Source organism: Parus major, chromosome 23 (assembly GCF_001522545.3).
Source record: "Parus major isolate Abel chromosome 23, Parus_major1.1, whole genome shotgun sequence".
Lineage (NCBI taxonomy): Eukaryota > Metazoa > Chordata > Aves > Passeriformes > Paridae > Parus > Parus major.
In genome coordinates, this window is record NC_031791.1 from 1,357,972 (window position 1) to 1,369,545 (window position 11,574).

An 11,574-nucleotide genomic window follows, 5' to 3' on the forward strand; every position below is an offset into this window, starting at 1 on the left:
TGACACGTTTCCATGGAGGAGCCGCTCGCGTGGCGCCGGGGGGCGGGGCCAAGAGCCGGCCTTAAAGGGGCCGCGCCCCTCGCGGGGCTGAGCGGGAGCGGCGGCAGCGGCGGGTGAGAGACCGGGGGGAGGCGGAGGGGAGAACGGGCAGGAACGGGCGGTGGGACGGGTGTGCCGCCCTCCCCTGCTTCCTTTGGCGGGGAGAGCCCAAACCCCCGGGGCTTGGGGTATCCCTGGGCCTCTGGAGTAATTCCGGTCCCCGGGGCACGCTCTGTCCCCCCGGGACCGCTCCGCTCCCTCCCGCTGCTGAAATCCGCCTTGTTTCGCCTTCCCCGCCCTCTCCCAGCTGGGGGCTGTGGTTTGGGGGGCTCCGGGAGGGAAGGAATTTCCCAGCTCGGCTCCTTCCCTCGGTGCTGCCCTTTGGGTGTCCCAAAGTCCGCGCTCCTGCGAGGAGCGGCGCCAGCACCGGGAACGGATGCTGGGGGAAAACAGGGAACGGCTGAAGGGCAGAGCTGATAACCCTGTAGAGACCACCTCAATTAATCAATAATTACTTAATTAATAGTGAGAACTCCTGCCCTGAGGGTGAAGCCAGGAGCTCGGCTGGGTTTAGCAGGAAGAGCCGGGGCTCGTGTCCGGGATGTGGCAGCTCCGTGTCCGGGAGGTGTGACCGGGCTGGCCGGGAGCGCCCCGCCCGTCCCTCGGGGCAGGGCTGGCGGCCGGGCTGCCGTGCCTGGGCCGGGCTGAGCCCCAGCTGAAGGGCCCGGGGTTTTTAGGGAACCATGGCAGAGGAGATCCTGGTGACGGGCGGCGCCGGCTACATCGGCAGCCACTGCGTGCTGGAGCTGCTGCAGGCGGGATTCGTCCCCGTGGTCATCGATAACTTCCACAACGCCATCCGAGGTGCGGGGAGCCCCATGCGGGGCCGGGCTGTGCCCGACTGCAGCCATCCCTCACTGCCCTCCATCCCCCAGGCTCCGAGGAGCTCCCCGAGAGCCTCCGGCGGGTGCAGGAGATCGCGCAGCGGCCCGTGCTCTTCCAGGAGCTCGACATCACGGACGAGGCCGCGCTCCAGGAGCTCTTCAGGAAGGTGAGAGCAGGAGCTGCAGTGCCCTGGGGTCCCTGGCAGGGGTGGGAGCCACGGGAGCGGGGAGGAAAGGCCGTGGAGCCCCCCGGGCTGGCTGAACGGAGCTCCCGGGGGAGTTGTGGCCGGTTCCTCCTGCCGTGGCACCGATGCCTTCCCCCTGCAGCATCGCTTCTCGGCCGTGATGCACTTTGCGGGGCTGAAGGCCGTGGGGGAGTCAGTGCAGAAGCCTCTGGAATATTACAGAGTGAACCTCACCGGGACCATCCGGCTGCTGGAGGTGAGAGGAGCCAGCAGTGATCCTGTGCTGTTCCCTCCGCTCTCCCCGTGCCCAGGCCCTGTTCTGTGCAGTGCTGGCACAGAGAGCACAGAGCTGGCTCCTTGCCCTCTCCCAGACCATGAAGGCCCACGGGGTGAGGAACATCGTGTTCAGCAGCTCCGCCACCGTCTACGGGGACCCCCAGTACCTCCCCCTGGACGAGAACCACCCGGTGGGGGGCTGCACCAACCCCTACGGCAAATCCAAGTTCTTCATCGAGGAGATGATCCGGGATCTCTGCAAAGCAGAGAGGGTGAGGAGCGGCCCCGAGGGGCTGCAGCCCAGGTGTGTCCCCACGGGGGTGACCGGGCAGCGCCGTCCGTGTGTCCCCAGGACTGGAACGCCGTCCTCCTGCGCTACTTCAACCCCATCGGCGCCCACGAGTCGGGGATGATCGGAGAGGATCCTCAGGGGATCCCCAACAACCTCATGCCCTACGTGGCTCAGGTAGCGCCCCCACAGCCCTTGGGGGGTCACGGGGAGGGGACAGAGGGTGATGGGGCTCCCATGGGGCTGTCCCTCTGTGCAGGTGGCAGTGGGACGCCGGGAATTCCTGAGCGTCTTTGGGAACGACTACAAGACGGACGATGGAACGGGTGCGTCACGGGATGGGTGGAATTTGGGATTTGCAAAGCCCTGGCTGCACCCTGGGCCCTGCCCTCAGCCTCTGTGTCCCCACAGGAGTCAGGGATTACATCCACGTCGTGGATCTGGCCAAGGGCCACATCGCTGCTCTCAAGAAGCTCAAGGAGAACTGTGGCTGCAAGGTACCAACCTCGGGGTGCAGCCAGGCCTGGGGAGGTGTAGGGGTCCCAAAGGGGGGGCCTGGCCCTTCTCCCCTTGATCCCTGTCCTTTCTCCTCCTCCCAGATCTACAACCTGGGCACGGGCACCGGCTACTCCGTGCTGCAGATGGTCCGGGCCATGGAGAAAGCCTCGGGGAGGGAGGTGAGGGCAGAGCTGCAGCATCACAGGCACAGGGGAGCTGCTCCAGACCCCCTGATCCCCCCTGGCACAGCTCCCTCAGCTCCTGGGGCTCAGCCCCTCTGGGAGCTCACGGTGCTGCTCTCCCTGCAGATCAAGTACCAGATCACGGCCCGGCGGGAGGGAGACGTGGCCTCCTGCTACGCTGACCCCGCGCTGGCCGAGCGGGAGCTGGGCTGGAAAGCCGCCTTTGGCCTGGACAAGATGTGTAAGGGCATCCCCTCCCTGGCACAGCGGGCACTGCGGCCCCTGTCCCCCCTCACCTCCCTTCTCCCTGTTCCAGGTGAGGACCTGTGGCGGTGGCAGCTGCAGAACCCCACGGGCTTCAGCAAGAACTGAGCTGTGGCTGAGGGCTGGCCGGGCCCTGGGCTGCTCTGATCCAGCACTGCCTCCTTCCCCGAGGGCTGTCACCATCCTGGGAGAGCAGTTCCAGCTCCCCCTCCTGCCTCTGGCACGGGGCAGGAAGGCTGGAGCATCCTCAGCCTCCCTCATCCTCATCCCCCAGGTCTTTGCATCTCACAGAGCAGAACCACAACAAACAGAGAACACAGCCAGGCCCGGTTTGGCACCCCAGGCATGGGAATGGCCAGGGGCTGCAGCCAGGGACACCTGAGTCCTGCTGAGCCCAAACTGCAGCACAGCCCCTGTTCCCTCCTGCTCGTGGGCTCAGGGGGAGCCCGAGGCACCTCTGCCCCTGCCCCGGCACAGAGAGGGACCAGGAGCCTCCCACAGGGACCAGTCACATTCCAAGGCCACCACAGCTCATCTCCCCAGCCCAGGGCTTCTTCCACCCCCCATCCCAGCATGGTTTTGGGGACCAAATCTCATCTCCCTCGTCTCCTGCTGAGCCAGAGAAGCCCCAGCTCAGCCTGGCCTGGCTGCCCACAGCCCCCCCTCGGTGCCTGGGGCAGGCACTCCCCAAACCCCAGGAGCTGGCTCTGCCCCCCTGTCCCACACTGCTCCTGTTTATTCCTGGCAGCTCCCAGGGCTGTGCTGGGCAGGGATGACGCAGTTGGCCCCGTCTGCTGTCGGCTGGATGAATAACTTATGCTCCTAAATTATGAATTGAGCTTTTGATTTGTTTTTAAAATAAACTTTCCTACTTTCTAAGTGGCAGCTTTGTTCTGCTTCCCTTCAGCCAGAGCTGCTGCCCCTAAAAATGGCACCCTAGGGCCTTGTGCCAACCCCACTCCCCCCCAGATCTCTCCTGCCTGGCCAGGGATGACGCCAGCTCCAGGATAGGTTGAGGATTTATTTCACCTTAATTCTCTGTGGAATGCACACACACACACACACAAAAAAAAAACAAACCCCAAACATGTACAAGGAAGACAAGAGAGAGAAGAAAAACAAACTAACTAAAAAAAAAACCCAAAGCTGTATTGAGGAATGGAGAGAAGCCGCTCTCCCTCCCGGGTTCCCGGCACTGCTCGGGCAGGGAGTGAGCAGGAATGCTCTGCAGAGGGGCCCACGGGGCCCCCAGGGATGGTCCCAGGCCCCCCCACCACACACGGTTCCAGTTCACAGTCAAACAGGTCAGTCTGTCCATCACCAGCCCTTGGTACCCCCAGGGAGCTGCCACCCCACCTGTGACAGCTCCTGGTGACCCCCAAGAGCTGCCATCCCACCTGTGACAGCTCTTGGTGACCCCAAAGAGCTGCCATCCCACCTGTGACAGCCCTTGGTACCCCCAGGGAGCTGCCATCCCACCTGTGACAGCTCTTGGTGACCCCAGGGAGCTGCCACCTCACCTGTGACAGCTCCTGGTGATCCCCAAAGAGCTGCCATCCCACCCCAAAGAGCTGCCATCACACCCCTGCCAGCTCCTGGTGACCCCAGGGAGCTGCCATCCCACCCCTGCCAGCTCTTGGTGACCCCAGGGTGCTGCCATCCCACCCCTGTGACAGCTCCTGGTGATCCCCAAGAGCTGCCATCCCACCTATGACAGCTCTTGGTGACCCCAGGGAGCTGCCACCCCACCTGTGACAGCTCTTGGTGACCCCAGGGTGCTGCCATCCCACCCCTGTGACCCTCTCATGCCCCCCAGCCAAGTGTGGGGGGCAGGGGCACAGCAGCATTAAAACACAGCATAGAAGAGTCAGCAGGGCAGAGCCCAGGGCAGAGCCCAGGGCAGAGCCCAGAGCAGAGCCCAGAGCAGAGCCCAGAGCAGAGCAGCACCCAGGGCAGGGCAGAGGTTGGGCTGCCCCTGGTGCCAGCTCTGCCGCTCTCAGACTTGCTGCAAGGGGCAAGAACTCCAAGGCCAAGCCAAGAGGCCAGCCCAGGGTGGGCCCCACTCTCCAGAGGGCGGTTATTGCTTTGCACAGCCCGGGCAGGAAGGGCAGGGCTGGAGCAGAACTGCTGGGGCTGAGCCCCCCAGGGCAGCCCTCACCTCACTGGCCCCAGGCAGGGGGAGCAGGGCCAGCCCTGGGGCCAGGGGAATGTGGGGGTGTTTTAAAAGCCATGAGCAGCCCCCAGCAGGGGCTCAGCCCGGGGGAAGAGGGGGTGAGGGCAGAGCTGCTCCACAGCCACTGCCCTGGGCCCTATGGGAAGGGAGGGTCAGCCAGGAGCCCCCCAGGAGGAGACATTCGGGGTCCCAGCATGATGCCAGCACTGGGGAGGGGACACAGGTGAGGGGTGATTGTACATGGGGAGCAGGGAGGTCCCAGGAGCACAGAGGATGGGGCACAGCAGCACCCGGGGCTCAGGTGCCGGTCAGATGATGGCTGGGAGCAAAGCTGCTCCTTCCAGCTGCACCAGGAGCCAAACCCGGGGTCCAGGGACCCCCCTCACCTCCCCCTCCCCGAGCCAGCCCGAGTCCAAAGGGAAGGACAAGTAGCAGCAAGAGAAGACATTAAAGATGGGGCCGGTGGCTCTGTGAGTGTAAACGAAGCTTGGGGGCTCCGAGGGTGCAGAGCTGGGCTGGGAGGGGGGAGATGCCTCTGGGACCCCCGCGGGGCAGAGGAGGAGATGGAGATTGTAAAAGCAAGAAGAGGAGGAGGAGCAGGAGGAGGGAGGTGATTATCTCAGGAGGGCAGAGCTGCCCCAGGCCGATGGCTGAGGGGAGGAGTGTGCGTGTGTGACAGGCGGGGCCGTGCGGGAGGTGCGGGAGCTGCACTGACCCTCCCCGCCGGCCCCGGGCAGCCTTTGGCGGTGCCAGCCCAGGGCAGAGCCTGCCCCGGAGCCTGGAGGCGTCCGCAGGGGAGTCCCGGGTTCCTGAGCTCTGACTGAAAACCCGCGAGTCGCCTGAGCGGAGGCCGAGAGCGGCCACCAAGGGCAGAGCTCCGAGCCCCAGGGGTGCCCCAGCGCCGCCCCGCTCCTCCCACCGCAGCCGGGCACATCCCGCCCCTACTACTGGTACAAAAACCCCAAACCCAACAGGAAAACCTCACCCGCACCGTGCCAGCCCCGCGGGGGTCCGAGGGGACGGTGACACCCCCTCGGGAAGCGCTCGGAGCCAGAGCAGGAGAGAAAAGGCCAGACTCGCCTTAGGCGGCTCCGGGAGCAGCGGGGCAGCCCCGGCCGGAGGGGACGCGGTGCGGGGGCGGCGGGAGGTGCGCTGGGGGGGTCCATGGCTTCCGTTCGCAGCGGGCGGGTCACAGGGACACACGGGCGGCCGGGACCTCGGCACCCTCCCCTGCGACAGTCCCCAGGGGCTCCGCTCAGATCCGGGGCAGCAGCTTCTCGATGAATTCCTTCACCGCCATCATCTCCTGCCGGCAGCGCACAGCCCGTCACTCCAGGGCTCCCCAAAGGCCGGGCTGAGCCCCGGGAATGGGGCACGAGGCTCTGCAGCCTCCCGGAGCAAGTCGGGAACAAATCTCGTGTGTTCCCCACCCTGCCTGATCTACAGTGCTGGGGTCGATCCCAAAGGGAAGGGACCCACCAGGATCATCCTGCACAGACCCCCCCAGTGATCCCAGCCTGGGCATCCCTGGAGCGCTGTCCCAACCCTCCCGGAGCTCTGGCAGCTTCGGGGCCGTGCCCATTCCCTGGGGAACCTGGGCAGTGCCAGCACCCTCCGGGGGAAGAACCTTCCCCTAAAATCCACCCCAACCCTCCCCTGTCCCAGCTGCAGGCCACTGCCATGGGTCCCATCACTGATCATCCCTCCCTCCACAGCCAGCACTGACCTGAGGACAGGAACTGTGCATCACTCCGGGGTAGGTTTTGAACTGCACCTTGGTGGGGGTGACGACAGACTTGAGCTTCTCGGCAGTGAGGGCCCCGAAGCGCACGGGGATCATGGGATCCATCTCCCCGTGGCACTGCAGGATGGCGATGTCCTTGTTCACGCCGTTGTTCGCCGCCTGCCACGAGGAGGGGATGCTCAGGTGAGTGGGAAACCAGCGGGGCAGGTGCTTTGTGCCCCCAACACGTGAGCCAGCAGCTCATGAGGGGAGAAATGCAGAGCTGCAGGGGGAGAAGCCGGGGGTCCCTGCAGTGGGGTACCTGTGGGAAGGCCCTGTGGAGCGGGAGCCAGCAGCTGAGCGCCACAATCCCGGCCAGCTGGTGCTGGCAGGTGAGAGCCGTGTACAGCGACAAGGCACCGCCCTGCAGGGAGGAATCAGTGCCATGGGGAATGCAGGGCCACCCCCAGCTCACCTGGGACAGGTGGAGCAGGAATTGGGGTCCTGGTGCTCACCTGTGAGAAGCCCCCCAGGATGATGCGGTTGGGGGGGATCCCGTTCTTCATCTCGTGCTCGATGATTGCTTTAACTGGAAGGAGATGGGAGGGTCAGTGGAAGGACAGAGGGGCTGAAAAGCATCACCCAGCACCTCAGGGTGCACATCAGGGACAGGAAGGTGCCACAGATCCCGGAGGAAATGTTTGCTGGGATCACAGGACAGCGGAAACGAAGGAGAGGTGGAAGGAAGGCTCCAGTCACAGGGAGGGAGAGGCACACAGTGCTCTCCACTACCCCCTCCCCAGAGCTCCTTACTGTTTTCTGCAGCTTTCTTGATCCCAGCTTCATCCTCAGGTGCATCTGGAGTCAATCCCATCAGGTCAAACCTGGGAGAAGCAGCAGGATCAGCCAAAACCTCTCCCAGCACCCTGAGTGTGGGGAGGCAGGAGCTGGGTGTGCTCTGCCCTTCCCTGGCCCTCACAGGGCAGTGGATTTTGTCTCCCTATCCCTCTCACTCCCCAGAGGGTCCCACCCAGCCCTGTCCCCCAGAGCACTGACCAGGAGGGCATGACCATCTTCATGTTGAGGGTGACCGGGATCCGGGGCCTGTGGAGGGACATTTTGGGTGGTTTAGCTGAAGTCTGAGGGGAGCAGCAAGACTGACACTTCTGCCCTTCCTGCTGGGGATGCACAGGGAGCTCCAGCACCTTCGTCTTTCCCCACAGCCACCAGGGATAAACACGACAGGAGGGGAAAGCAAAGAGCCTCTGGTTCTGCTCTGTGGGAACAGCTCTGCCTGCAGCAGGAACTGAGCAGGGCAGCAGAGCCAGCCTGGCTGGGCAGCCCTGCTGGGCTCAGGCCACCACCTGCCTCCCCCAGGAGCCTTGGCAGCCCCAGGAGCCCCCCAGGGCAGCACTTACGCGTGAGGGCAGATGTACTTCACGTAGGGGAGGCGGATGGAGGAGAGAGCATCGGCCCAGCTGTGCCTGGGGAGGGACAGGAGAGACGAGTCCAAGGCTTGTCTGAGCCATTTTCCCAAGGCTGCTGCCCCCCAACCCCTCCCCTGAGCTTATTTTATCCACCCCATCAGCCTAAGCCCCCCCAGCACCGATCCCATCTGAGAGGAGCACACAAAGCCCTGGAGGCTCTGGATTCTGGATTGCCACCAGGGAGGTGGGAATCTCCTGGACAGGGAGGAGCCCTTTGTCACCACCATGGGACCTCTGAGGTGGCCTCGTGCAGGCCCAGCCCAGCTGCCAGCCCTGCCAAGGCCTGGAAAAGCCGCAGTGCTTATCAGCAATCCCTGAAGGCAGCACAAAATCCACCCGCGGGGGGTGGGGGGCTGCCAGGCTGCCGGCATCATAAATATTCAAGAGCAGACAGCTGCTGGCAGCAATTCCCTGCCATTCCATGAGAGGCTGGTGCAGGAATGGCTGCAGACCCCAGCCCAAAGCCCCACACAGATCCCAGAGAAGCCCCCAGGGAAAACAGCAGCAAAAAGCCAGGATCTGTGTTTGGCAAACCACACATCCCAGCCGGAGCCAGCTCCAGGGACACTCACCCCGTGTCTCCAAGGCCATGGAGGAAAATGACCTGTTAAACAGAAAGGGAAGGGAATTAGCTGGTGTGTGAGAGCCGTGCCCAGGGAGGGAGCAGGGCAGGGCTGGGCTGGGCTGGCAGGGAGGTGGCAAATGGACACTTAGTCACCAGCTCCAAGAGGCTCAAATTAGCTCGGAGCACGGCGGATGGGTGGGTCAGGGCTGTGGTGTCATCCTGCCACAGGCAGGTCCCAACTCCTCTGCACAGCAGAGGGACAAGGAGTGACAGATCATCCCACCAGGAATGGCACCAGAGCAGAGGCCCAGCCTGAATCCCAGAATGGATCTTAAAGCCCATCCAGGGCCACCCCTGGCACGGGCAGGGACACCTTCCACTGCCCCGGGCTGCTCTACGCCCTGTCCAGCCTGGCCTTGGACACTTCCAGTGATGAGGCAGCCACAGCTGCTCTGGGCACCCTGGGCCAGGGCCTCACCCCCCTCCTAGGGAGGAATTCCTTCCCTGTATCACCATGAACCCACAAATCCACCTCCACAGGCTTTTCATCTCCAGCTCCAGCAACCCCTAAGCCTTGGGGAGCAGAGGGAAGGCAGCCTGCAGACCCCAGGGAAGGACTGGAGTGGTGGGGGGGGTTGTCCTTGGGGAGATCTGCTTTTAAAAGCTTAAACATCCCAATCAGCCCCAACTCCCACTGCCTTGAGAAGCTGAGCTCTCACCCTGGAGCAAACAGCCCAGCCCAAGGACAGCCACAGAGCCCTTGCTGGCCCTGCCTCCCCCGTTCTGGAGCCCTTGGAAGCAGCTCCCTGTTTTTTGGGAGCAGCAGGGGAGGGAGGGAGGGAGGGAGGGAGGGAGCAGCCCTTACCGCGGCGGTCTCCCGCTCTGCCCCTGACACGGTGACAGCGTCGGCGAGGAGGGGGACAGACATGTTGTTACCACACATACACCGAGAGGGATCGACACTGGCACCTGTGGGACACAGAGGTGAGGCAGGAAGACAAACCTCTCACCCCTCCCCTGCAGCAGCTCCTTCATCCAGAGGAATGGGGGAAAACTAAAGAGAAGGTGAAGGCTTTGATGTTGAAGCCCCTGGGACACCCCACAGCGTGGCCTGGCAGTGCTGAAAGAGTCCAGGAGCAGCCAACGCTCCCTGCGTGGGGTGCTGGAAGTGTTAAAATTAGCCTGGAAATTACACCTCAGAGCCAGAGTTATTCCTGTGGCTGCACCGGCGTGGGCAGAGGGCGGCCGGGCAGCGCAGCCTCAGCATCCCTTCATTCCTGCACCCCCTCATTCCTTCCCGGAGCTGTCCAGGAGCCTGACCCACATCTGCTCCGACCAGGAAGCAGGAAACCCTTGGCATGCGGCAGCACAGGCTCTGCTGCACCAGTAAAAGTCCAGCCCTGTGTTATTTGGGCTGTTTAGGATGAAGCAGAGCACTTGGAGCTGGTCTGAGCCCCCCCAGTGATGGATGGCACCCTTGTGCCTCCCCAGGACAGCAGGCAGGGTCACCACCGCTGTCCTGTCACCTCCCAGATCCCACAGAGCTGGCAGCACCCACAGCCTTCAGCCACAACAGTCCACGGTGTTTGATCCCACTACATCACAAATCACAGCTCCAGCTCCCCACAAGGCTGCCCTGACCCCACTGACCCACCAGCACTAATTAGATCAGAGCTTGTTTATGGCACTGCCATTATCCCCTTGGGACCGGGTTCGGCTTCTGGAGCACGATCACAGAATATCCCGAGCTGGAAGGGATGAAGGATCATCCAGTCCAGTCCCTGGCCCTGACACCCAATAATCCCAGCCTGTGCATCCCTGGCAGCGCTGTCCAAACACTCCTGGAGCTCTGGCGGCCTCGGGGCCGTGCCTGGGGAGCCTGAGCAGTGCCCAGCACGCTCTGGAAGAAAAACCTTTTCCCTCATATCCAACCCAAACCTCCCCCGGCACAGCTCCAGCTGCTCCCAAAGTCCTGCCCCTGTCAGAGATCAGAGCTGCCCCTCGGGAGGCCTTTCCTCATCCTCCTCACTCTGCTCCAGCTTCACCTCCCACAGCAGCACCATCCCCGGCTCAGGGCAACACGGGATCACCCCAAACCCTGCCAAAAGCCCGGAGTGCCAGCAGCCAGCCTTACCCAGGAGAAACAGCCTGCTCCTTCTCCCAGCCCGGCCAAGACCTGCCCGACTCGTTCCACCGACTGCTCATCAGCAGCTTCCCCACTCAAATAAAAACACCGGGAACAAGCAGCTCCCCGGATCTGACACAGACACACGGCCCACGTGCTCGTGTGTACTCCAGGGGCAAAACAAGCGGCCAGGAGAGACCGCACCTGCCAAAAACCCTGGCAGGGAGAGAGAGAGAGAGAGCCAGAAATAACAGCATCTTCCCCTGGCAGCTGATGGGATGCGCTCCTTGCTGGGGAGGCTCCAGGGAAAGGAGGGCTTGGGATGCTCAGGGCTGCCCCAAACAGCCTGCTGGGAATTGCTCGGGATGTTCCTGGAGGGAACACAATGGGAACCCCGAGGATTAACACCCCTCGTGTGTGTCCGGGTGGGTGTAAAGGCGCAAACACAGAAGCAGGAGGTGAATTTGGGTCCGATTTGGAGGTGCCGCACCCCAAGGCGACCCCACCGGTGACACCGGCCCGCTGAGGGGGGGACGCGTTCATCAGTCATTAATTAGCATTAATTACCGTGCCTCAGCCTCTCCTCGAGCCCGCAGCCCCGCGGGGAGCGGAATCCAGCGGGGGGATGGAGAAATCCCGCCTGGAAGCGGATGGAGGCGGGATCCCCGCGGCCGGGAGCGCCGCTTTTCCGCCAAAACCGGGGCTTTCAGAGGGGGGTCCCCTCAGGCTGCGAGTCCTGAGGGCTCGTAGGGACCCCCCGCGGGCGGGAAGAGCCGGCCCCGCTACCGCACCGGGAATCGCCGAGCCAGACCTGCGGCCCTCCGGCCCCTCTCCCCGTTAATCCCCCGTTAAACCCCGGGAAGGGCCCCGCCGCCCCCCCGCCA

The 11,574-nt window shown here is 63.7% G+C and overlaps 2 protein-coding genes across 5 annotated transcripts; one reads left to right on the forward strand and one right to left on the reverse strand.

Annotated features, from left to right (window-relative positions):
• Positions 1-28: 28 nt before the first annotated feature.
• On the forward strand, positions 29-3,500 carry GALE (UDP-galactose-4-epimerase). Of its 2 annotated transcripts, none has more exons than XM_015649487.2 (11): positions 29-113; positions 777-903; positions 975-1,090; positions 1,251-1,364; positions 1,480-1,656; positions 1,737-1,850; positions 1,933-1,999; positions 2,085-2,170; positions 2,273-2,350; positions 2,480-2,594; positions 2,670-3,500. In XM_015649487.2, the coding sequence occupies exons 2-11, from the start codon at positions 783-785 to the stop codon at positions 2,723-2,725; spliced, it is 1,044 nt and encodes a 347-aa protein (XP_015504973.1). In that variant the 5' UTR covers positions 29-113; positions 777-782; the 3' UTR covers positions 2,726-3,500. The 2 variants fall into 2 exon arrangements, with proteins under 2 accessions (XP_015504973.1, XP_015504970.1); XM_015649484.3 differs by lacking the exon at positions 29-113 and adding an exon at positions 157-664.
• Positions 3,501-3,618: 118 nt separating this feature from the next.
• On the reverse strand, positions 3,619-11,506 carry LYPLA2 (lysophospholipase 2). 3 transcript variants are annotated; one of them, XR_001524912.3, is made up of 11 exons: positions 11,258-11,506; positions 9,431-9,534; positions 8,573-8,604; positions 7,932-7,997; positions 7,570-7,617; positions 7,327-7,397; positions 7,029-7,102; positions 6,836-6,937; positions 6,517-6,693; positions 4,097-6,096; positions 3,619-3,973 (listed from the first exon to the last, which is right to left on the reverse strand). XR_001524912.3 is itself a non-coding variant. In XM_015649488.3 (10 exons), the coding sequence occupies exons 2-10, from the start codon at positions 9,506-9,508 to the stop codon at positions 6,046-6,048; spliced, it is 699 nt and encodes a 232-aa protein (XP_015504974.1). In that variant the 5' UTR covers positions 9,509-9,534; positions 11,258-11,506; the 3' UTR covers positions 3,619-6,045. The 3 variants fall into 3 exon arrangements, 2 of the variants coding, with proteins under 2 accessions (XP_015504974.1, XP_015504975.1); XM_015649488.3 differs by having other exon boundaries at positions 3,619-6,096; XM_015649489.3 differs by lacking the exon at positions 11,258-11,506 and adding an exon at positions 10,700-11,215 and having other exon boundaries at positions 3,619-6,096.
• Positions 11,507-11,574: the final 68 nt, after the last annotated feature.